Source organism: Protopterus annectens, chromosome 4.part0, assembly GCF_019279795.1.
Source record: "Protopterus annectens isolate FY-2018-M chromosome 4.part0, PAN1.0, whole genome shotgun sequence".
Taxonomy (NCBI): Eukaryota; Metazoa; Chordata; order Ceratodontiformes; family Protopteridae; genus Protopterus; species Protopterus annectens.
Window position 1 is genome coordinate 833,437,607 of NC_056733.1, and position 26,923 is coordinate 833,464,529.

General features: G+C 39.4%; 1 protein-coding gene across 1 annotated transcript in view; it reads left to right on the forward strand.

Moving 5' to 3' along the window:
* The window catches only part of CDC45 (cell division cycle 45), a gene marked incomplete in the record, with an annotated part of 734,635 nt that overhangs the window by 5,149 nt on the left and 702,563 nt on the right, over positions 1–26,923 (forward strand). Inside the window, 1 exon segment of the mRNA XM_044068778.1 lies at positions 25,756–25,815. Within this exon segment, the coding sequence (XP_043924713.1) occupies positions 25,756–25,815 (60 nt within the window).

A 26,923-nucleotide genomic window follows, 5' to 3' on the forward strand; every position in this document is an offset into this window, starting at 1 on the left:
TCTCCTCCTGTCTGGTCTTGCCAGTCCTATGTTGAGAGAGCTCAGCCTCCAGTTTGGCCATATAGTTGCATCTCTCGTATGTATTTGTGTTTTGTGGGAGAAGGAGAGGATTGTCTGTGTACATGAGGCAATTGTAACATTGCCTCAATATTCCCAGGTTCACCAGTTGAGCTGGAGAGGACACTAGCAACTGATCCCTCGACATACTAGAAGTAGTAGATAAAGAGACTTTCAAAGGACTCCGGGGTAAGTGGGTTTTAGGCTGGTGGGGTACTATCTATAATAAGAGTGCTTTATCAAGGTGCAAGTACTGTAGGAGTAAGTGCTAGGCTTTACAGATAGAGAATAGTCTACTTGGGAATCAAGTAGAGATGAACTTTTCAGTTATAGGATATGCTGATTAGATCAGCAGTACAGCTCGAGGAAGGTAGTTCTGAGGGAAAATTTGAAGAGTGGAATTTAGATGGCCCGAATAGTTTAACCGCTGCTCTTGTGTGCAACAGTGGCAACTCCGCGCTAACGCTGCTTAGCGTGTTTTATAGCAGGGGGCTGAAGGGAGCTAGGAATTGGCCCAAAACGACCAATGGACTACTAGTTTCTGGCTGAAACTTCACCAAATCGGACAAAAAGGCCGCTCAGTGCTTCCCACTGGTAAGCAAAGAAACTTCCCTCCTTCCTAATAAGGCAATGGATCAGTAACAGGAACTAAAAACAAAGCCCAGGGATCAGCAACTCTGAAACTGGACTACTCTAGTTCAGTAAGGCGGAAAACAAGAGATTTTTTGTTTTATTACAGAGATAAGGAAAAAACAGACAGTAAATGCTATAAATGCTGTAAATCGGCTAGCGACTTTAGTGTGTAGCCTACAGAAACAATTTGCAACAATTAGTAACTTAAAGTGCAATAAACAGTGTAAAATGCAGAAATCACTTAAAGTAGCAGTAAAACAGGCGAAATGCAGTCGCTAGCTTAATAACGGTGGAAAGCCACAAAAATACTTATATCTGGTAGAAAGTCACTCTTTTAGCTCTCTGCTGCTTGGATCACTCTGCAGGCCACCACGAGGATCTGTGCTGAGTTGGTACAAGCTGGAAAACGCGTGTTTAGCGTGTTTTATAGCAGGGGCTGAAAGGAGCTAGGAATTGGCCCAAACGACCAATGGACTACTAGTTTCTGGCTGAAACTTCACCAATTCGGACAAAAGGCTGCTCAGTGCTTCCCACTCCCACTGGTAAGCAAAGTAACTTCTCTCCTTCCTAATAAGGCAATGGATCAGTAACAGGAACTAAAAACAAAGCCCAGGGATCAGCAACTCTGAAACTGGACTACTCTAGTTCAGTAAGGTGGGAAAACAAGAGATTTTTTTTTTTACAGAGACAAGGAAAAAAAAGACAGTAAATGCTATAAATGCTTTTAAGCGGCTAGCACACTTGAGTGTGTTAGCCTACAGGTAAAATTAAGCAACAAATAACTTTTTAAGAGTGCAAAACAGTTAATCAACACAAAAACAGTTTAAATAGCCTGTTTATACAGCTCTGCATTCTAAGATGCAGTAAATGTTCAAAAAGCCAGAAAAAAATACTTAAATCAGTTATAGCAAATACAGTTATAACAAATGCTCTGAAATATACTGTATATTTCCAATATGTTTGAGAAGGACAGTCAGAACACAAGAAGGTTCAGGCGAAAAAGAAAAAAAAAGTTTTGTTTTACTTTTTGAAAAGGGAAAAAGGAGGAACAGAAGGCCTTATCAAATGTTCTCTCTGTATTAAGAAGAATGAGCTAATGACACTAGACTGGGAGGTGTGTCACAGTAGGGGCGGGCAACTGCAAAGCCACCAAGTATAAGAGCAAGACACCAACAGGGAGGGAGGGTAGGACAAAATAGCCTAAGAAAGCACTACAGAGTCAAATGAAAGTTTTAAACAGATAAGGATTTGTGAAGATTCTGAATAGACAAAGTGCTTTATATATATTAAATTATAAAAACAGTAATCTGTAAAAATAATCAAAAGATACTTATATTTTGTAGCTCAGTTGCGGTCAAACAACTTCTCCAGCCTGCACTGTGTGCAAAGACAGAGACCCTACCAAAGTTAGGGCAAGACCAGAACAACAACTTTTTTTTTACAAGAACACAAAAGAACCAGCCCCCACTAGCCAAGAGATAATTACACAGAGTAAATGTTTCAGTTTATACAATAGCCTAAGACAGCAAAGCACTACAGATGGCACCATTCGGGTCAGTTTATGTAAACCATTTGTGGCTGACTTCAGCAGTTTTGGATTAATGGTGTCAGCAGCTTAGGCATGTGAGTTGGCATGTATGAACTAATCCATAAAGTAAGTGAAAAAGTGGCTTGCAGCGGTCACAGAAATGGGGTATTGGATAATTGGAGTGTCCAACATCTTTTTCAGAAGACATTCTTAAAAAGGAGGCAGCTTAGAACAGACCAACTAAACAGACTGAAGCTGTTCAATAGATGTACATTTTGGGAGGAGAGGGCGAGATTGTAAACCATGACTTGTATTCAGTGCAGATTAAATTAAGCAAATTTTTTTCTTAAACTTCTAAACTTGTATGAAATGCAGCCTTCCTGCACAGTAAATGGAACTCGAAGTTGCTACAGTATTTATTCTATGATTTCAAATTTCAAGAGCACTTGTTGATTTGGAGTGTATTATTTCTGGGGAAAAAATGTACAGGAGCAGAGGGGCACAGCTTAAAATTGGTGGGGTGATTATGATCAGTTTGGTGTGCGAGTGTGAAAGGGCATGTTAACAGGTGCTGTCTTTCTGGTTCTAAAGATAGCTGACAAGTCTTTGATTAACTGCTGATTTAAACTTATCGACTGTGATCGCTTCCCAGATGTCACTACACGATTTAATGAGCTAATCTTTCTCTGTAGATTTAGGTAAAATTGGCTAACACTGATAATGAATCTTGCTAAAAGTCTTATGGGACTTGGAGCTAGCCTCAATTTTTTTATACATATCTCTCGATCTTTTAGTGCAAAAAAAATCTGGGCAAAGCCTAAGACAATGGGTGTCAAAGGCCCAAAATAGGGACAGATGTTAAATAATGCTCTTATAAACTTAAGTGCTAGAATAAGAGTTTGTGTTGGCATTCATTTTTGAAGGATACAAAGTCTGAAACCCAAATATGTCATTATTTAGTGACTTTGATCTTCAGTGATTTGCTAGAAAACCAAACATTTTGAGGAACAGGCCAAAATGAGGCAAAAATCTGGACAATTGAGAGCTATGTCTCTGTGCATTAGTCTTCCATTGGGTAATCACAATCTTAATTACATTCTGTATGCCAGTGGTATTACCTTTACCACAGTTTATAAATCTGCACAACAAGTGGAAGCTGTGCTGTGGTATAACTTCCTCAGTCTGGGACTGGCTTTATAGTAACATACCTGCTACCAATACTAGCAAGTCTACTGTGATGGTTTTGTGACCGCTAAGAGGCTTGCAAACATTCCCTGTACGCAAATTACTGTCCCTTTTGGAACATAGCTTTCATATACAACAGAGCAAAACTATCCGGGACTCCTAATTGACAGTATTTTTAGCTTTCATAATTCTATATAAATCCCCTGAAAAGGTTGTCTGACAACTCAGAGTAGCCTACATTATTTCTAATATTGCCATTTAAACTTGTGCAGTTGCAGTCACAATTTTGCTGGCAAATCACTACTCTCCCACCATTTTGCTAAATCCTGAAGCTCTATTCCACTAGCAGTACTAAAAGAATACTCCCTAAAAGCAGTTAAAACTCAAAGTCCTAACCTCCTCAGTTGCCAGTTCTGTACATGTGATGTTCCTGGATAATCTCCAAACCCTTACTATCACCATTCTTATGTAACTGGCCATAATACAACTATTACTTCACGATCTCCATCTGCACCATCTCTGTCTCTGCCTCCCTTTTACCTTTACCTTTTCAGTACTCCTTCATAATTTGTAACAATCTTCATCCAATAATAACTTCACTGTCTCCTACTCCACATCTTTTTTCAGCTGATCCCAAAGTAACTAGACTCTTAAAAGCTTGATATTAGTTAATTTATTGTATTGTTCATTTAACTGTCATGGTTTTCAATTCTGTATATGTTCATTTACTTTTCTGTGTACATCCATTTATTATTTTTGATGTACATACATAAACTGTCATATCTTTGAGTTTATTTATTATGTAAATCTTGTATAACTGCTACTTATCATTCTGTAAAATGGAGCATTTTACCCTGGGCCTCTGCTGAAAAATGGTACTTGTGTCCAGTTGGACTTTTCCAGTAAAAAGCAAAAATTAAGTAAATAAATGTAATGCCACAATTTTTACCTGTTACCTTTGTTGGGACTAAATACCATGTTACAGACCACTGAAAATAAGATCATGATTTATTCATCTATCAAAAGTAAATAAACATAATTTTCTGATATTTACCAAAGGTACTTAAGGCTTCCCAGGATGGTGCCTAATATCCTTTATTCCCAAGAATTGTGGGTCCTTTAGAAAGAGTTGGTTTTATGTTGAATGAATACATAAAGGCTTTTTAAAGTTTATATCACCCCTTTGAAATATACATATTTCTTGGAGAAACTGAAATTTACATTACCTGATGTGACAACTGTTTGTCACTGTGGATGTCAGGAATGTTTATTCATGTTGATGGGTTTACAATCATGGTCTCCTTTGTAGCATGTATGTGGAAACTAAACTCATTGCAGAATTGACTTTCCCTTTTTGACAACAAGCTCTTTTATCAGTTGAAAGGCACACTTGTGGGGCCAAGACTGGTCCGAACTCTGCTATTTGTGTGGTTGCCTGAGTCTGTCATAATTTACCAAGATAACTTACTTGGAGACTGCCATCATGCATTGCGATATTTTTATTGCCTTTTTTATTGTAGAAGATTTTGGATAGCTGTACTATTTTGTTTCTGGACTACTGAAGGATTATGATTTGTTCACATGAAATGCGAGTCAAAATGAAATTTAGAGTTTTACATGTTAAGCTTTGTGGGACAGAGCAGCTTAAAACCATCCTATGTGGGTTGAGCACTGCATGCTGGTAAAGTTCATCTCCGTCACTTGGTTAAATCTCTTCCTTTATAAGGCATATATGCTCTGGGATTTGTAGGACTAAAACCAGCAGGACTTAACCTGTCTTTGAGAACTTTAAGTTCACCAGTCCTTTCCCTTTTATGTACAATCATTTGGGTGACAGATGCTCCCCTGATCTTTTCAGTAGTGCCAGTTGTCACCTTGCTGAAGAAAATGGCCCTAGGCTAGTATTTTAAAGCATTACTGTTTTCCCTTCATCTTTGTGGTTTGTTAATCCATTGCCTTTGCTGTAGAGTTCTTTGACTTTTTGGTGCTTACTAGGCTACTGACATTATGGAGCCTTTTTAAGCCTAGCCATGCTTCTTAAGGTGAGAATCAAACCCTGTACCTGTGAGTTAAACACCTTAATGATGGTGCCAACCAAAGTGGGAATGGAAATCAAACCAGAAGTAGAAAAAAAAAATCAGGCAGCAACTGAATGTGCCTAAAAACATAAAGAATATAAAGTGAAGGGTCCAATGAGGAGGGAAGAAATGTGGAAAATGCATAATATAGTTGTGGACTTTTGATCTGGATCGAATGCAGGAATGGTTAAGGAAAAGTAAATTCAGACCAAAAGATGAAAAGTTAATATTGGCGGCCCAAGATAGTGAACTATGTATATGTTGGCTTGCAAGTCCATTGAACATGTGGGAGAAACAGACAAATGTTGGTTTTGTAAAACAGAATTCGAAACAGTTGCACACCTTGTTGCTGGTTGTGACCTACTAATGACAGAAGGACTGTATACTGAAAGGCATAATAATGTGGCAAGACTGTTGCCCTGTGGATTTTGCAAACATTATAACATTGAAGAAACAAACACTGGAAACATGAGACACAAAGAATCATAGAAAATGGTCTACATCACATGGGTCACCCATTACCAACAGTTCAAAAGATGGCTGCGAGAAACCCAGATACAGTGATCCATGAAAAGAAGGCAAATGTAGCACTGATCATTGAAATCATTACGCCCAGTGACTGCAGTGCCTTGTGTACAGAGAGATACAGTCATCAGGGTTTACAGGCAGAAACAAGAGCAATGGTGAATAAAGATACTCTGACAGTTCAGTAGTAGTAAGAGCAATGGGTCTTGTATAAAAGAATTTTCAGTCCTATTTAGATGTTAACTATACATGTAACTCCGTAAGAATTGCCGGAGGAGTCATTACTGGGCACATTGCTGCAAAGAGTATTTTTGGCTAACATCAAAGATTAAAGTTAACGAAATTAGTATTGTTTTAATCATATTTTGACTTGTGAATGGGGTCCATTCCTGTCAAGGTATTAGAAATCCAAAAGACTTGGAGAAATTAAAAAAATAATCAACCAAATTTTCTTGTTTTCCACATTTTACTAAAGTTTATGGAGCCACTCCCATCTTGGTGAACCCCCCCCCCCTTGCTTAATTAAATAAATATTCAGACTAAAGGGAGAGTTTTCTTGTTTGTTAGCTTTGTGTTCATGTTATTTACTGTGCCCTTGCAGTTATGTTGAAGAAAGGCTTTTTCATCTGTCAGCATTATTGCCATTTGTAGTGGTGTTAATGTTTGCATAGTTTGTGGGGTTTAATTGTGCTAGAGTTTTTGCCATCAGCAATGTTTTGCCGACAAAAAAAGAATTGGAAGAGAGTTTAATTGCATGTTTAGGGCCAAAATGGATACCCCCTCCCCCAGAGGTAGCACACTCTATTCTACATGTTTTCTAGTGTTTGGAAGACGTTCTTTTTTCTAGCCTTGTGAACGGTTTGTTTCTAATGTGTTCAGCTGTGCTTCTGCTTTAAGACTTCTACTTAGCAGCATTTTCTGTGGAGCCTCTGAGGCTAAGCTGGCACATCTTAACCTTACTGAGTGAAGTCTTTCAAGTCATGGAATTCCACATCTGTTGAGCTCAGCTATATGCAACACTTGTGGCCCCAGGTCTCCTCCCCCAGTAACAGTGAAGTGAATTGAGCCCCTTTTTACTATATTTGCCTGCTTCTGCCTCAAGCTGAAAGAAGACCTATTAAACTCGATTGCCTACACTCTTGATTTCCGTAACACATGTTTGGTCTCCCTCATTCTGAAGTCGATACTGCTGACTACTAATTTTTTTTATTATTATTTTTTTTTAACCTTGAGTCCCCCTGCACCAAGGGGGACCCTTCAGTGTCAAAGGCCAATTTCTCAGAATTGTTTTATCCTGACCGTGTTAGGTTTGACTGTTCTGTCCAGGAGGTTGGGCTTTTGGTAACTGACTTCCATGTAGTCTACTTTTGCGTCTTTTGATAGCACGCTCGTGTTGATGCTGGCACTGACTGTGAAAGCTTCCCTGCAGGCACTTCCCCTCATATAGATTTTGATGCATCTCCTCCCTTGGTTGCACATGTGCCTTCCTTGACAGCCATCCACACTTCTGATACTGGTGAATGGAGGTGGAGGTGGCTATGCTGCTCTGATACTGCTGAATGGAGGTGGCTATGCTGCTTGCCTAGATGTGTAGATTATTTCTCTACTTCGGAGCCGTTCTCTGTAAGAGCACCCTGGAAGGCCAGGTGCAAGAGGAAGCACCTAATCTCTTTTACCTGCCTTCCATCCTTTGATATAGACAAGGGTGTGGGGGCTGCATCTCCACCATCCCTGCCAAGTGACTCCAAGATTTAGGGAAATTCTTGGGATTGTGAGGGCTAAGGTGGTAAAGACTCCAGAAACCCCATCTTTATCTGGGCTTGCATAGAGGAGGGCTTCCAGTGTTCCAAGTCATCTTTTTGGGAGGTTTCTCAGCTGAAGTAATGGTTCATCTGGTGGTAGCGTTGCTGAGGAAGAACCTTGACTTGGTTGCTTCCCTACAAAAAAGCTAGTCTAGATTCTCCAGCCTCCTGAAGACCAAAATGTTCTAGCTAGTAGCCCAGAGTTTTGACTGCATTGTGGCAATGGCTGGATTGAAGAAGGCTCCAAGTCTTCCCTCCCACCTCCTTAGTCCAAATACCTGCCTTCCAGATAAGGTGTCATGAGCTTTGGACTGCATAAGGAAGTGAATGTATTCATGCTCCACCTTCTCTCTGAGGGCAATTTATCATGAGTGATTCTAGCAGGTGTGACTCGTATGGCCTAGGTAAATCAGTAGAGGAAATTATCCTGGGTTTTTTTTTTTTTTTTTTTTTAACCAAGAGGATAATGACAGTTTCATAGACCCTCTTGGTAGTGGCTATTGGGACGTAAAAGCCTTCCTGAAGACAGAATTGCAACAGTTATCTCTGTCCAGAATTGTGGGGTGGAGTCAAATGGATTAAGAACTTAAATAGCTATGACAAATTATTCAGAAATATTTCAATGGCCTCGACAGATTTTCTATATGTAAGCAATTAAGGTCAGGTGAATACTTGTCGGCCAACTACTGTTCGCCTTTTTTCTTTCATTTAAGGAGCCTGCCTGGAAAGTTTAGTTAAAGGTGCAGAACTCAAGAAAATGTATGAATGTAAGAAATGAAATGTAGCTTGTTTGATATCTGCTAAAAGTATCTTGAGGAGATTTTAAAGGACCATCTGTTAAGGAGGTGCTCTAACAATTAAGATCCAAAAAATGCCAGAAATCCAAGTAACACGACTCCACAGCCACCAGGAACAAAAAACAAAAGCTGATGTGAAATGCGAAAATCTTTTATTCAAGTAGGTCCAAGAAGAAATAAACACAAGCGCTTTCACTCAGGATAATCCTGAGCTTTTTCAAGTGAGTACAAAAGCATTTGCTGAAGCCAAACCCTTTTATATAACCATAGGTAACACATTAATTGAAAACAGGTGTTGTCAATCAGTTGTTAGATTCCTTAAAGGGGCTTTGCATTAAATGAATGAAACATGAGATAAAAGCTTGTATTATTGAAAGTATATATGTTTGACAGCTGGATTATGCTTGTAAAATTGCAAAACATTAAAAACACTGTTTCAAATTTAATAAAATCAAAGTTAAAATGTTTTAAAAAGCTGCTATTGGAAACGTTGGAAATCCATGAGTTTTGATGAACCTGGAAGGTGAAATTCTGTTAGAAGTGTGAGGGAGCATATAGTGTTAGTTTGTAATAGGGATCTTGATTCTTTTTCATAGTTCACATCAAAAAGGACACCCTAGACCAAGTGCCAGGTTGTCATACCAAAGAAAAAGGCATGGAAGTTAAGGAGAGGGAAAATAGTGAATCTTGAGTCCCAGGGCAGTCTACTACTGCATTGAATACCAATACATCTATTAGTAACTTTTTTAAAAACTGCAATTATACTTATGTTGTGCTGCATACATACCACTTGCTTCCCTCATCCAATTGTTCCTAACCTAAGACATACTGTTCTGATTCCACCACCCTCTTGTCTCTGGACGATGAGTGGCGGACCCACCGATTGGGTAAAGCTTTTCCATTTAGCCAATCCCCCTCCTGATGAGATTCTAGCCGTGGATTGGCTCTACAGCTAAGCCAATCCCCACAAAATAGTGATTCCTGCCAGGAACACCCCATCACCATTGGTCCCAGCCTCTTCAATAAGCGTATTCTTCCCAGCAATGGTATGTTATCCCCTATTGGCAGCCCAGTTATTTCTAGTATCTCATTACCCAACCAATCGCCTCTCGCCAGTTCTCGGGGCACTGCCTAATTCCCCTTTTGTAACTCTCCACCCTATTGAAAGCTTGAAAAGCTTTTCCCCAAGTAATGGCTGGGATTTGAATATGTCCTTCCCTATGTCACCTCCTTCTCATTGTCTGAGGGCTCCCCCCTGCCTATGTAGGCACAGCCTTAGTCTCTTCCTACACACTTACTTCCTGCCTAGTATCCCATTGGACAAATTACATGCACCTGTATCGTCATCGGGATTCCTCGAGCCCCCCCCCCCCCATCCTGATTGTTCGGCATAATCCTTCTGGTCAGATACAAACATCTCCTTCCAAAACCTTGATAATTCCTTCCAATAGCAGCTTTGCTCCACATCTGCAGATAGGCCCTCCCACTAACGTACTTGGCAAACGTGCCTCTATTATTGATGACCCTGCACAATAGATCAATTTCATGAAACTGACCAAGTTTAGATTTTTCCTTTCTCGTAAATTGCTTGATGAATAAAGTAACTCTGCCGTGAAAATTTTTTTTTTTTTTTTTTTTTGGTTGTTTTTAAAAGTATTAAAGCACAATGTTTTTAAAAAATCAAGATCACACAACACTCATCTGCCCTGCTTCATTATGATTTAAGTAACAATAATAAAGAATCCGACCAACTTCATATGAAAGGCTTGACCGTGTGTTGTTGTTTTGTTCTTACAAACTTAAGTTTAAATTAAACCGTGAGAATTGAAACTAAGATCCTCTATCAGTGTTATGCAGGATTTTATTACTTTACTGGAAGAATCATTGTCAGATTTGATTACATGTTCACCTGTTTTAATAACCATGCTGATTGCTCTTTTTCCAAGCTAGACAGACATTGTTATAATTGAACATATAACTGCCCTTGTGAGCCATTTTAAGCTTAGCCAATTATCCCTTGTGAGACTCAAACTGCCTGCCTTGTGTTGTGTAAACAAAACACTTAACCATTAGGCCACCCTCCCACCCATGGTGGTGAGTTTTCCTTCTTTGAAGTTTTTCTCCGGGATATATGTACCATTTCAATTCCAAAAGATAGTTTTAGGTAGATTTAATGTCTTATGTAGCTAGGTTGTCAAGTTTATGATACTGTCTCCCTTATACTTTTCAGGCAACGAGTACATTCTAGTGTTTGTCTGTTTTCTAAATTATCAACTTTATCTATGAGCCAGTTATTTTGTTTTAAAAGAAATTCAGTCTGAGACTCTTTTGCCTTCATGAGTATTTAAAGCTTCTTTCATACTGCTGATTTGTGCACTTTGTTTTGTAAGAATTTCTAAATGTTCAATTTTCTTTCTGGTTTCTTCTTTGAAACTTTCTATTTTGCTTTTGAGTTTGTCCATTTTGTGTAATACATCCTGCATACTAGATATTAGTTACTGGATGGCTTTAATATAAGAATCCTGAGTATCATTTGTCGAGTGGCTCATGTTGAAGTCTGTTCTCTCTTAACTAAGTAGTTGAAATTCTGACAGGAAAATTACAGCTTTTGAAGAATTTGAAGCTATAAATCTTTTCTCTGTTAGTGAATGAAATTAGCTAACCAGTATCGCCAAATTTTAATTTTTATTCAGTCACCGAGATTACACCAGTTGCTGCTCTGTTGGTCATCTTGTCCACACCCTCCCCTCTATGTAATTCTAACTATCTTTTCTTTTATTCCACCTATTTTTTTTTTTTATACTCCACTTTAATTGTATCCCACTGTTTAGATATATTTTCATAAGAAATGTTTATCTCCTCTAACTCCTGAATAATTTGGTACCCGTTCCTTAAATTCCTCTCTAACAGGTGGGGAAGCTGTGCGTCTCATTTTTATTTCATTACCCCACGTTATTTTATTATTGGCGCATGATTTGAAATAGTTATTGGATGTGTATCAAAGCTTTTCAATTAAATGCACGTTTTATGAAATGTAATTTCTGTCTAGCCTAGCCCAGGTTTTGTACTTTGGGGGAATAGAACAGAACATAAATGCTTTCAAAACTGTACTACTGAATTCAAGTATTTCCATAACCTTCTTTAGAAATCTAGCGTCTTGTTATATTTTTCCCTTCTAGGTTCCCCTAGATACATTCTGACTGTTGAAAGTCAAATTTTATTTATTTATTTTTATTTTACATTTGTTGACCGGGATAGTCCAACTGGATGCATGTCCGTTTTCAGCGGAGGCCAGGGAAGAAAATCTCCAAGGGTAAGCAAATACAGCATTACATATTACAAACAGACTATTTACAGAGATCGCATAAGTAAGCAAGTTAAACAAGTTCCACAGGTTAGAGTTAATCCCGAGCATAAGTCAGGATTAAATTGCACAGTAAGATGGTTAACAGATTTTTACACATTCTAGAGAGAGTTAGTCAGGCTTGACACATTGACATAGCCAGTTAAGTGACAAATGTTGTTTTGAGTCTAGTTTTAAATTGACCTAAGGTGGAAAATAAGGTAATAGCTGGAAAAGAGTTCCAGGATCTACTTACAGAGTTTGCAAAGAGTCACTGGCTGTGTTATTAATTTTGCTAGTCTGAATTAGTAGTTTGATAGAGGATCGAAGCAGTCTAGAATTGTTATAGGGGGTGATAATATTTTTAAGTGCAGGAGTGTTGTCCAGATTATATAGGCCATAATCAGTTGGATATACTGGATTAGGCTGGGTAGTTCGAGCCACCCAAGCTGTTTTAGATTGATGCAATGATGTGTCCTAAAAGGCAGCCCAGTGGCAAACCTGGCAATGTGGTTGTAGCAAATTGAGAGTTTAAGGGCAGTCTTGTTTAAATCCGAGAGTAGAGGGGATGCATACAGAAGGGTTGAAAGAAGGTGAGAGCGAGCTATGGCAATTTTAGCTGGAGGGGTTAGGAAGGCTTTTATTCTGTAAAGTGACCCTAGTTTTTTATTGATGGTTTGGTTAGCATGTAGGTCGAATTTTAGATTATTAATCTATGATGACACCTAATAGTTTTGTAGAGGGGTCAGGGGAGATGATTGTGCCATCATTTGAATTTATGGTAAAGGTGAAAGCGGTAGACCTACGTGTTGGTGAAAATAACAGCATTTTAGTTTTTTTGGGATTTAGGATCAGACGACGTTCAGAAAGCTAGTTTTCTATTGTATTAAAGGTGGTCTGGGTAGCTGACCATAACTCCAATCCCCACCAGTAAGTAATATTCCCTGTTTTTGAAGGTTGATTTTATTTCTCCTGGAATTTTTTTTTAAGTAGAGTTGTAACAGTTTTAGGTGGAATATAAATACATACAGTGTAATCCTCCATTGAAAAGTAAAATAAAAATAAAAAAATAGCTAATTTGCACGCTGCATTTTTAATGCAGTTCGACATTTTCTTTTTTTGTATACATCTATGAGACTCTTCACATTTCACATTTGAAGATGATATGGAAAGTGTCCTAAGACATTATTCCCACCTGTTATGTATAACTTTTTTTTTTTTTTTTTTTTTATGTCTAGTTTCAGTTTGAGTTGTGCTGTTTCTCTAGCACCTCTCGTCTGTGCTGTTGCTAATTGGTGATGCAATATTTTAGTTTTATGCTTGGTCTTACACCCACAAGCCCAGTTTGGGCTGTGCTGTTTCTCTAGCGGCTCTCGTCTGTGTTGTTGCTAATTGGTGACGCAATATTTTAGTTTATGTTGGGTCTTGCACCCACAAGCCATTTGTGGCTTTGATGTGTAAGTGCCTTTGTATATAATTTGGTGTATGTGGATTGTTTAAGTGAGGGATACTCACAGGATGGGTTTGATGTGTGGCTTCATATTTGGCTAGGTACTTGGCACTGATCTGATTATCTTTTTCTTACTTCACATCTCTCTCAACTAATTTTATATGAGCATTAGACAGTTTTTGCTTTGCCTGTGTGTACATGCTGCAAGGCTGGCAAAAGAGGATAGACTAGTTTGTTGACATTCCGTTTTGACCAAGTGTGTGTGAGGTGCATAAGTGTGTGAGGTGCATCTGGGGAAAAGAGAATGTTTTAGTTTCCAGATGAAAGTATTTGATTTAGAATTATAGTAGATTCATTTATGATATTGATACTATGTTAAAACTCTAAACACATAAGGTATGATCTGATGTTGTAAATCTTTATTCATTCCTTACTGTTAGGAACTCTGTTCCGTCCTCGGAACCAATACGTTAGTTTCCTAGCTCGCGCAAACCAAAAACACTCTGCTAAGAACCTACCTACAATGCCCCTCTCCTAGATACTCTAGATCTCATTTGCCACGTTCCTGGTCAGACGTGTTGGCCATCTCTCTCAAAGCTAAGTAGTAATTTTGTTGTTTTTATGACAGTGTTTCTTCTAAATTACAAATTTTTTAGTCAAGTTAGCCTTTTCTCACTGTCACCTATTTCCTAACATCTTTCTTGGTAATTTAATTTTTTCCCCTTTTTGTTACTGTCCCTCTCTCCTGCCTTTGACAGGCCCTTTTATTAGTGGAATTCCTTAACATAACTTCACTGGTATTTCTTCCTTAATTTTTTCTATAGGATAGCTTAGTTTCCTTACCATGTCAGACAAAGCTAAGTTGGGTTTTAAACAGTGTGACAAGTGTGGACATAAGATGCCCAACTGAGATACGCATGTCCGTTGTGTCGACTGTTTGGGCATGGATCATATTAAAGCTGATAGTGACATTTGTGCTAGTTTTAGTAATCTGACACTAGCAGAATGTAAGAATAAACTTTTATATTAAAAGGTTTACTCGAGATACCTTTTTCGGAGGCTCTATCTGGGTCGAGGTCTCACCCCCTCCTAAGACCAAAAATATAAGGAAAAACGGAGTCTCTCAGTTCCTGCATCTCTGTCAGTTACGGAACCGAGTCGGCTCTGTGCTTCACTGGCGCCCTCGGCGCAGACCTCTTTGGCACCAGGATCTGTGTTCTCTCCCTCGGGGCTGGCCATGGTATTCACTCCTATCTCTGTTCCAAACACAGCACCATTGACTTTGATGCCATCCTTGGCTCCTACATCTGCTCCAATGACTGTTCATTCACCGGCTCCATCTCCGGCCACAGTGCTGACAGTTTCTTCAGCTCCATCGGCTCCAAAATTCGATTACCTGCCAAGGACAAGATATTCTCCTTCTTATGACCCTTTATTGGGGCAGAGGTCTAGTCCCTTTCTAGAAAGACCTGATTCCCCTTCTGCAGCCTCTTTTAGATCCACTAGGAGTTTTTCTGAACTAGACCTAGTGCGGTTGTGGACCAGCTTCTGGTAGCTAGGGGATTGCCCATTCCAGCTAGACCTTCCTTCCCGCCTGACTCGGAATCTCATCTTCCCTTGCTTATCCTCCCCCAGCATCCGCTTCGGTACATACTGTCTCTGCTCCGACCACCCTTGCAGCATCGGCTACAATGGAGCCGATGCTTTCTCGGAGCAGTGCTTGGACTGTCCATATCTTGGTACCTAATCCGGCGCTTATTTTCTCAGTGGCACAGTCTGTCCATGGTTCCGATGGCTTCCATTTCTCTCGGCACCCCTTAACTGGAGGTGGGCTTGAGTGCACCTGATGTACCGGTGATGGAAAGGATCCTTCACTCCTAAGGCTCACAACCGGCACCTAGGACACCAGTATTGGAAACTGCCCCTAGCATGCACCTCTCCCAACCTGCTGTGTCAGGTCCCCGGGCACTGGAGTCACAAGAACCCACTGTGAAGGGAACCCCTTCTCAGGAGGTCTCCTCAGAAGATACTACTGGAGAGCCACCCCGGTAGAAACGGTGCAAGAGGAAGCACCCTAACTACCCGGAGGAATCTATTACAGAAGGCACTGATTTGTGATGAGGGGGAAGGGTCCCCTCGTTCTCCCCTAGACGACGTTTCATTCAGAGACATCCTCAAACAGCGGTGGGAATGGAAGCCCTCTAACCCTTCTTCTGAGGAATCTGTGTTTCTGCAGGCCTTCTGTGCCCGGCCATCTACTTCCTGGGTGACCGCACCAGCGGATGATCTTGTTAAAACTAATTGTGCAGCATGCCTGGAAGGCCGCAGACTATGTAGAACCTGTCCCCTGGAGGCCGGGCAAAATTTTAACTACACCTGAAGACCAGCCCCACTGGTCCAAGCAGCTGACAGTCGATTCTATGGTTGTGGCGGCGGCCACCAAGAGGGAACTGGCAGAAGATGATTCCACTGTCCATCCTCCAAACAGGGCATCCCGGACCATGGACAGACTTGGGAAGCGGACCTATGCTTCAGCGACCTTCGCCATTCAGTCATTGGCACACTTCACTCGCTTCCAAAGAGACCTAATTTCTGAAATATCTTCCTCTTTGGTGGGGGTACTGCCTGATGAGGTGCGTTACACTGTCGCCTCTCATCTAGCTTTGAATCCATCTCAAACTCCTCGATGTGTTTGATATCTCACACCACCGAGTGGGCAGCTCGAGCTGCCGCATCTGGTGTTGTCATGAGACGTAATGCTTGGATGCGGATGTGTGATTTCGCAGACCCCTTTTAAATCTTCCTTAGTCAAAGCACCTGTTGATGAATTTGCACTTTTTTTTGACCCAAGGTACATGACGCACTTGCACGTAGTGAGAAAGACCGAAAGATCTTGTCTGCTGTGGGCATATGCTTTTCCATCCCCCCCGAGCCCCTACTCCAGGAACCAGAAGGGGGGAAAGATACGGTTCAAGACATCCCAAGGATCCTTTCGTGACACTCATGGTGAACAATCCCCCTGGGGCAGAGGGGGCAACTCATATGGAAGACTCGCCTTTTGGGTTAGAGGGGGTCCGCGTAACCAGGGAGCCAGAGATTTCTCTGGCAGACCCTACCAGCGCTCCTGAGCAGCTGCCCGATTGCTTTCCTCTGGAAGCAGTCGGGGGTCGTTTCTCTCTGCATCTACCATCCTGACATCTTACTACTACAGATGTTTGGGTGCAGAGAATAATATCCAAAGGCTACCAAATACCTTTCGACTCAACTCCCAGACCCGTCAAACGAATCCCCGATGTACCACCCAAGCCTTAGAAATACAAAACCTGCTAAGAAAAAAGAGTCACCCAACCAGTCCCACCAGAGCAGACAGGATCCGGGTTTTACTTGAGGTTCTTTTTAGTGCCAGAAAAGACAGGGGACTGGAGACCAATCCTGGATCTCAGCCTACTTAACAAATTTATCAAACCTCAAAAATTCCGGATGGTCACAATACAGTCCATTCTTCCCTTCCTAGGGAGGGGCAGTTGGATGTCCTCTATATACCTACAGGATGCGTACTACCACATAAAGATGGATCACCACTCCCGGAGGTTTCTCCACTTCAGGCTGGGAGCCAATCACTACCAGTTCAGGGCACTGCCATTCGGTCTCTCAACAGCCTCTCGAGTGTTCACCAAATGTGTGGCAGTTGTGGTAGCCCATCTTCGACTACAAGGATTCCAGGTGTTTCCCTATCTAGACTACTGGCTCCTTACCACTCCGACCAGGAATCTCCTAGTCCGCATCCTCTCTTACACTCAAGATCTCGCTCTCCGCTTGGGGATTACAATCCACAAAGACAAATCTCAAGATATCCCCAACGAAGACACTGAAATTTATTGGAGCGTTCTTCAACACAACATCCTGTCAAGCCCCCCACACACACACACACACACACACACACACACACAGGTTTTTGAAAATAAGACACCAAATTCAAGACCACCTTCTTCAAACGTTTGTACCAGCATGTCTTGCGCTCCATGGCAGCTGCCATTACTTTAGTACCACTGGCAAGACTGCACATGAGAATCCTGCAGTGGCTCCTTTCCGTACAATGGTCATGTTAACCCACCCACTCAACTACATGATAAGCCTTACAAACTGTTGCAAGGAGGAAATGTTATGGTGGATGTCGACACAAAAGAATCTTTGGTGTCGACCGTTTTGGATCCCACGGCCATGGTGACCACGGATGCTTCACTATTAGGGTGGGTGGGACATTTTCAGGCAAAGACTGTCCAAGGCACCTGGACCCCCATTGAGGCCATTTTGCACATAAATGTCCTGGAACTGAGGGCAGTTCTCCATTGCAAGTGTTCTATGCATCCCTGCCCTCGGGAACCACTGCAATTCAGTCAGACATGTCGGTTGTCTGGTATATCAACAAGTAAGGCAGAACCAGATCTTGCACCCTGTGTCGGAAAGCCATGAGGATTTGGCACTGGGTGATGGCTTCCAATCACTTTCTTATAGCAACTCGCATTCCTGGGAGTTCCAACCTTATTGCGGACAATCTGAGCAAAAACATCTTGATGCCTCACGAGTGGTCCCTCAACCCTGTAAATAGCAGCTCTGATCTTCCAACATTGGGGCAAGCCTTGCTTCCCCCCTGAACTACAAATGTAGGAGCTATTTTGCCTTGATCCCCCCTCAGGGGGAACCACTGAGGGACACTCTAACGCACGATTGGCCCCGGGTTTTCTGTATGCCTTTTCCCCCATTTCCCCTCATTCCAAAATTTCTCCAGAAAGCTCAGGGTTTGAAAAGCAAAGGGATCCTCATTACTCCCTAGTGGCCATGTCCAGTCTGGTTCCTGTTTCTGTGGCCTCATCTGACTCATAGCCCGTGGATCCTGGATCATTCCCAGGACTTGTTATCCCATCCTCTGGGATTGATTCAGCCAAACCTGCACAGTCTCAAGCTCACAGCCTGGTTCCTCCACTTCCGGTGATTGCCAGGCTGTCTGACATCCCATCTCCTGTTCATGAATTTCTTCTGGCCTCACACAAACCTACCAGAAAGTTTTATTCCAGTAAATGGACTAGGTTCTCTATTTGGGCCAAAGACCAGAACTTAGACTCTTTCTCTATGTCTGTTCAAAAGATTCTGCAATTCCTGACTACTCTTCTGCATGCAGGAGCCTCGGCTTCAACGATCACTGTACATTTAGCAGCTATTGCCAATTTTCATAATGGTCTTGATAATTCTTCATTTATGTCGCACCGCCTATGCAAGACCTTTTTAAAGGGAATATTACATGTTAAACCTCCGATCAGACCTCCCTTAGAACCCTGGGACTTGACTCTGGTGCTTCAATCTCTTACAGGCTCTCCCATTGAGCCCTTTGATTCATATGATTTTGAAATTTTTGTCTTGGAAAACCATACTTCTAGTAGCACTCACCTTAGCGAGAAGAGTATCTGAGCTGTAGGCCTTGAGTGTCAAGAGTCCTTACTTGATCTTCTCTAGGGTGTCCCTTCGTACTGACCCTTCCTTCTTGCCCAAGGTAATTTCTATTTTTTCCGTTAACCAATCTATTGACCTGCTGGTTTTCTTCCCAAGGCATTCTAATAGAGGGGAATACCTTTTTGCACACCCTTGATGTGCACCGGCAGCTTCGTTATTTGGACAGGACCAAATCTTTCAGGAAAACAGACCAATTGTTTGTGGCCTTTGCAGGACCCGGATTGGATAAACTTGTTTCCAAAGTGACTTTTTTTGCTTAGAAACCTCATTACCTTTCTCTACCAACAGAATAAGCTACCCTTGCCTTCCTTCGCGTCTGTTAGTGGTCATCCACAACTTCTCCTGACCTGTATATAAGAATAAGTAACAGAAATTACTTTCATTCTATTATTTGTATCTCAACTATCCATGAATAATAAAAAGCTTCTAGTTCTGCAGTTTTTGTATTACTTTATGCTTAATGTCTTTCTGCATAGCCTTAAGTGCTGTACAAAAACACCTTTTAATATTTTGTTTTAAGTTTGGGTGTTGCTGAACCAATTTAAGCATAGGTAAGTAGTTTACCACTTTTAGCATTTTTTTTTATAAACCAAAAAAAAAAAAAATCCTTGAAATTGCTTAAAAATGCAATTCCAAAATGTCTTTCTGGATTTATCAAGTAAAAAAACTAATTGTGAATAAGGCTCATTTTCCTGATTGCCGTAATAGTTGAGTTTATGAATCCCTTATTTTCTTCACATACTGATGTAAATATAAAGTAAATGGCAACAGGCACCGCTGCCCATTTCTCCTGTTCAAATGCAGGTTGTCGGAAAGGAACCTTCATACTTCAGTTATTGTCTCTGATCCTTCATATTTCTTGCTTATTAACTCTACTATTATATTGTAAACGCAAATGTAACCTTGTCCTAGTTAAAAAAAAAAAAAAAAAAAAATTCCAGATGACTCTATCAAATGCTTTTTATGCATCTCTACAATAGCCTTGCTTTCTTTCTGTCTGTGGCTCATCCATGTTCACAAATGTCTTCCTGCCCTCTACAAACACCGTTATTCCCATTCTGTCACTTTGGTAATATCTTAATCATTCTGTTAATATAGAGAAACACACTGTAGTTACGGTTTAAAATCAAAATGGGTCTACATGAAACGATGAACCCCCCCCCCCCCCCACACACACACACAAACAAGTAACAAAACTTGCTGAAATTACTTTTTGTGTTCATGAAATGTAATGACTTGTTAGGCTTTGTACATGTTGTCAAACCACTAATTCCATTTGTTTTCGGTATTCTGAAAATACACGAACACTTTAGACCCCCATATGAGGTCTGTAGTGGTGGCTAGAGGATCTATGACTGATCCCTTAGCAGCATGTATTGATTTTTATTGTATGCATTTATTAGCTAAATTTTTTTGAGAGATTCCTGGCATTTACTATAACTGTTGGATAACACTGTTTAAAATATTTTTTGTTACTATTGACATTTGTGAATTTGTTTGCAGTTATAGCCCAAGACTGAGGATATTTCTCTAACATTTTTGGGAAAAGTTTAATGTTTTGTTTCCCATTTTTTAGATTCAGTGTTGCGGAACAATGTTGTGTACTTCGAAGGGGAATTTTTTTTTTTATCAAATGTCAGGGGTTGCTATGGGAGCCAAATGTGCTTCACTATACACTTATTTGGTGTTAGCCAACTGGAAACACTAGTTTGTGTTTAGTTCCCTGTTTGTTGGCAAATTATTCTGTACCATAGATTTCTGGATGGCATCTTTTATTTTTTGGGAGGGTGTCCCCTTTGTTAATCAGCTATTTGGAGAGCACAACTAAATTCTTAGAATTCGCATATTTTTCATGACTAAGAGACTATTCATTATTTGAATGTTACTATAACTAAAGACATACAGCAAGTGAAATTCCAGTGTAATATCTACTGTAAGAAAACCTATTCAAATTCTTTCCTACATCACCATATTGTTTTGGGACAAATAGTGCATCTTTCGAGACTGGTGTCCAAAGCAATGTTTCTCATTGCATTAGACAATTTAAACATGTTCAAAGAAAGATGCTACCCTGAACTGTAAGGGAGAAGTGATGGATTTGACCCCATCCTTGGAGCAAAAAAGAAAGGTGCACCAATGATGAGTGTCAGTTTTGGGAATACAAGGGTTACCAATGATGACCGTAACTAGTTTTGGGAATACAAGGGTTACCAATGATGACCGTAACTAGTATGGGGCTATGTTAACTCCTTAGAACAAGGATGCCCTGAAACAGAGTATTCTCAACAATATGTGGAACATAGTATTTTGGCAGAACAAGACCATCTTGGTGAGGCCCCTATGATGGTCTAAAGGTAATATATTTCTTCACCTACTAAACACTTTAGTTTCAAAAATGAGCAAATGTGGTTGTTCTAAATTGTGCAAATACATCTTTGATGGGCCGTATGTTATGGCAGTAGGTGTGGGGAGAGCTCTAATTGTCTAGGTAGATGTGATTTATAATTCTACCAAGGTAGTGTATTTAGATACGTGCACTTTTTTCTGCTTTCTATGTGAGTAATGAATAGATCAGTTATTTGTGGAGCTATTGTTTCTTCTGTGTGATTGATTAATTAACGTTTGGATTATATGAAAAAACATGAGGGGTTGAGGTTTTAACTTTTCGTCCCTTTTGGCATAGTGGGACGAAAGCGCTCTGTTTTAATAAATTTCGCTCTGTTTAATAAATTGTTTGAATCATTTTGGTCTTCTACAAATTAGTACGTGATCTGCAGGAATTGATTTGCGGGAATTGGTCCGTTGTATTAATTTTATGTTGTATGACTCTGTATCTGAAGGCTCTTTACCTTCTGGTTAATTCAACCACAACAGTTTAATTCCAAGATGTTGGTACCCTCCCCCTGCCATAACATTACACATCTTTAGCTAAACAACTGCAAGACACAGTATTGCTATCTTGAGAATGCATTCCAGTGCTCTTGCTTTCATCATAAATATAATGCAGTTTTACAAGAGCACAGACAAATGTTTTGGTTTCTGCAATTTCTTACTGAAAGAAGTAAGATGATATTTTTAAAAAGTGTAAAAAGTGGTCTTGAAGCCTTTTAGTGCTTCTACAGAAGAATACTTAATTTGGGTTTGCTATCCAACTATCAACGTTCACATACATGAGTCGATATTCCGAAAATGACATCCGGTTTGCATACTTATGAGTTGCATGGTTGACGCTGATGAATATCCTCAACAGAGTTGACATTTACATAGACATTCAGAACATAATGGCAGTGTAGGTGCAAACGTACATTAAGCACCTACACTGTCATTAAAGTTTTAGCAGGGGAGGTAAGCCCCCCCTGCAAATTAAATATTCTAACTCCGAGATCGCACTACAGTGAGGAAAGGGGTACATTTCCCAATCTGCACTGTACCGCGACTCTACTCGGAACATAGAGTTCATATCAGTGAATGCACACTTGCATTCGCTGATATGTAAGCTTGATATCCTAACGGTCGGCAAACTAATGCTTAACTTTCCGCTTTTGGTTAAGCAATCTTCAAAATTTTGCTAGTAAATCCTAAATTTGCTAAGACTGGTCCATTGTCATCCTTATTTGGGACTTTATGCTGGCAGGACTCTGCAGGCCTGTAAGATTTTAAGTGCAGAGATGTTCAACTCCTCTTTTCCACGCAGTTTGTTTGTGGTATGAATGCTGCTGTTTCTGAGAACTTTGACTGCTTTATGTCTGTTAAGAAGCATGCATAGTGTGATAAGTTGCTTTGACCAAAATATGCCTAGCTGTGGACTGGGGGTAATGATCAGTCTTTTTGAGTGCTCTGTTTTTTGAAGCATAGTGTCCTAAAATTGTGGCCTAGAGGTGTGTGTAGTAACTGGGATCATTTTCTGAATTCTAACTGACGTACATTTTGCATGCAGACATTCTGTGTTCTGTACATTCTCATACTAGCATGTTGGGAGAATGCTTTGACATCATTGCAAAGATAACAAGATCCATAATAACAATACTGGTGAGATTTACTTTAATGTTTTTGCATTAATATTGGCTGGCAGAGAGGGATGACATCTGTTTGCAAAGTTTTAATGTGGGCTTGTAAACATAGTAACAACAACAGGACATCTCTAATTAGCTATCCAGTTTGGATAACATTGGATTACACTTAAAAGCTACAAAGAGAATGACAGGAGACCTAATTAATGCACTAGTTGGATTTCTTGCGCATTACAAGTATGGTTATGCATCGGTGAACAACGAGATGTAACCATTGAGTAGCATAACTGGCTAGGTTAAGTTTTTTTATGTAACATTGTCCATACTCCCCTAATGCAAAAAGTGGTGGCTTTGGTATTTGCTTTGAATGCATATTTTGAGTTGATTGGATTGGACAAATCCAATCTAAGATAAATAGGTAATATTGGAATCTGGACAAAATCTATGTTTATTGGTCTATGTTGTATAACCGGTAATGTTCTGTTTTATATAGAAATGTGGATATTTGCAATATGCTTTGTTATAGACTTTGATATTGAAGGTGTAGAGACAGATCTAATTATAATGACTTTGTTCTTCTTGATATCCAGATGCTATAACTTGACTCTGCTTACTAATCTAGTTACAAGACCCGCTGTTTTTATTGGAAACTGTGGAGAGGACAACACATTTGCATCACTTGCTATTAAGCGTGTGTCATATTTTGAATGCACATCTTGATTGGATAGAGCAACATTGAAGGGCAAATTAGATTGAATATGCTAATTAGGCATTATTGGAGAATGATTGATTAGATAACAAGGATGCATGCATGCTGTTTGGTTTATGCTATATGATAGGTAATGTTTTGTCCATGCAGAATTGCAGACTACTTGTAGCATTTTACGTCTCTGTTAACACATTTAGACACTGAAGATAGAGGTAGACCTAATTGTTTTTATCATTTGTTGTTTTATTGTATATCCTATAGAGGATAGCATATATGCTACAAGCTGTAAGCTTTAGTTTGAATGGACGTTTTGACTGGATACAGTAACCTTGAACAAATCCGATTTGAAGAAGCTAATCAACTGTCATTAGATTGTGATTGGCTAATATCGTTTGTCTTCTTTTTTATGATAGTCTAATCTCCACTCACATAAACAAACATGCGGACAACATGCAATGTTTTAATTGGTTTGTGATATATTCTTACACCGACAATGTGCAGGTGTATACTAAATGTAATGTTTCAATTGGTTTTGTTATAGTTTTAAACATTGATGTTCTTTACTCAATACTGATCTGATGAAGGGTGTGGAGTTCGCCTGAAAGCACTTATCGTTTTCTAAAGTTTACTTAAAACAGCACACCACTGAATACACCAGATGAATGCTGCCTGTCACCCAGTTTAAAAAGCACTTAGAAGTAAAATCAAGTTGGAGGTTGCAGGAGCAAAACGGGTCCAAAAAATGAAGAGTATCTCAAGACCAACTATGTAAAAAGGAGTATTTATTTAAAGATGAGCGCTTTCACTGTACAGCTTCTTCAGATCTAAGTTAAAATGGTTCTTTTATATGATCACTTCTAGTGGCCAAACAAGTAATTACAATGAAGAAAACATAAACTGATTCTTTTGTATGATCACCTCTAGTGGTCAAACAAGTAATTACAATAAGAATGCATGTAATGAATAACCAGTTGAATATACAAAATATATGTCCTGAAATCACAAATCAAATTAATATTAAATGCCTATAGGTTCACTATTTTTCATGTCATTCCATTTGAAATGTAGTTGACCAGGATTTTTTGTATCCTTAGGATAGGCATTGTTTGAGCATTTAATATTCATTTGATTTGTGATTTCAGGACATATATTTTGTATATTCAACTGGTTATTCATTACATGCATTCTTATTGTATTTACTTGTTTGACCACTAGAGGTGATCATACAATAGAACCAGTTTATGTTCTTTTCATTGTAATCACTTGTTTGACCACTAGGGCATTCAGCTCCCCCCCCCCCCCTTTCAACACTCGCTTCTATTTATGATATTTCTTATGTTAGGTTATATATATTTTTCATGTTATTTCATTTGGAAATGTAGTTGACTGGGATTTTCTGTATTTTCAGGACAGGCATTGTTTGAGCATTTAACATCTATTTGATTTGTGATTTTTATGATGTATATCCAACTTGTTATTCATTCATTATATGTATCCTCATTGTAATTACTTGTTTGACCACTAGAGGTGATCATATAAAAGAACCATTTTAAGTTTTTTTTATTTTAACTTAGATCTGAAGAAGCTGTGTTAACAGTGAAAGCGCTCATCTTTAAATAAATACTCCTTTTTACATAGTTGGTCTTGAGATGCTCTTCATTTTTTGGACCTGTTTTCTAAAGTTTGTTTACATTTTTATCAGAAGCCATGGTACTTTTTTGGCACATGTTAAGTATCTGGCTTTGGTGACTGTGTTCATAGTTTTATTTGCCGTTTATTAAAAATGGGCCCGACTAATACTGTACCCTATACTCTTTGGTTTGACTTGTTCTCAGGTTGGGGAGAAAGGTCTTCTTTTTAAAACTCGAAGTCTAAAAATGTAAGGTTTGTTTCTGTGGGGTGTAACGCACAAAAATTGTCCTGTATGTCTACAATATTTATTTTGCCAGTTGCTTGAGAGTGTTTCTTGAGTAATGGTTAACAGAGTTTACTGTGTGTCTAAATTCTGGGTATATGTGAAAATGTATGGTTCTACACAATTTGTAGCATGTAGCTTTCATTGCTGTTTAAATCTTGGTAACAGTAATGTAACTTACTCATTTTCTTCTTTTTTTTTTTTTTCCCCCACAGAGAGTTTTGCTACTAGTTTCTTTCGATGTAGATGCTCTTTGTGCTTGTAAAATACTTCAGGTAGGTTTTATTTTATTTACAGTTTACATGTAAAGGTAACTGTCTTGAGTTTTGTCTTTGTGCTGGAAGAAAGAGGCTTCCTGATTTGTGCACTTCCTTCTGATGATGTACAGGTGTGTTGCTCATGAAGAGATTGTGTGTATCCATATATGTATACGATATATTGTACATCACATACATACATACATAAATTTATATATACTTGTACCTATATTTACGTGGGTCTGTTGTTGCTTTAGATAGAGATGTATATATTAGGAAAATGGAAGATATGTTAGCTGAAGTAGATGCATATCAGCTAATAACATTGAAGAATTTTTTTGTGAGTGGTATAATAGTGTTATACAAGTATTTTCTAATGGAAACACAGACTGCACCAACGTTTAGAGGACTTGCAAAAGTACACAGACATACAAAATCCCCCACTGAGACCCATAGTATCCAGTAAAGGATGGATTACAGAGGCCATATCTATATATGTATTAAAACAGTTAAGTGCTTCAGTAGATGTTATGTCAACCATCATTCGAGATGCTCAGCATTTTTTAGAGACTTTGTCAGAATGTTTTTTCACCTGAATACCAAGATACAATATTTTTGGTGACTTTATATGTCACCTCACTCTTTTTACGGTAATACCGAATGAGGTAGGCATTGATTGTTAGGCAGCTTTTAGGACATAAAGGGATGTCAAGTGATAAGATTCTTAACTTATGCTTGTTACTTGACTAAGACTAAATAATTGAGTTTTTGTCCCTTCAAAACAATTATCTGCAGAAAAAAGGCATCGCCATGGGCACCCCCATGTGCAAATTCTTATGCAAATTTAGTAATGGCACATTGGGAAGAGCAGTATATTACGAACAACAAAGAATTAATTAGATATATACCATTCTACAAAAGATTTGTGGACAATGTCTTCCTTATATGGAGTGGCATGGAGATAGAATTGTTAGACTTTATAGAATATATTAACACCGCCACTAGTTTTCTAGAACTGAAAGGGAAATGGTCTCTAGGAGGAATAGAGTTCCTACGTGTGTGTGTGTGTGTGTGTGTGGATTTTAATTGAAAACCATGTAGAAGAAGAAATTTACTTCACTGTGAC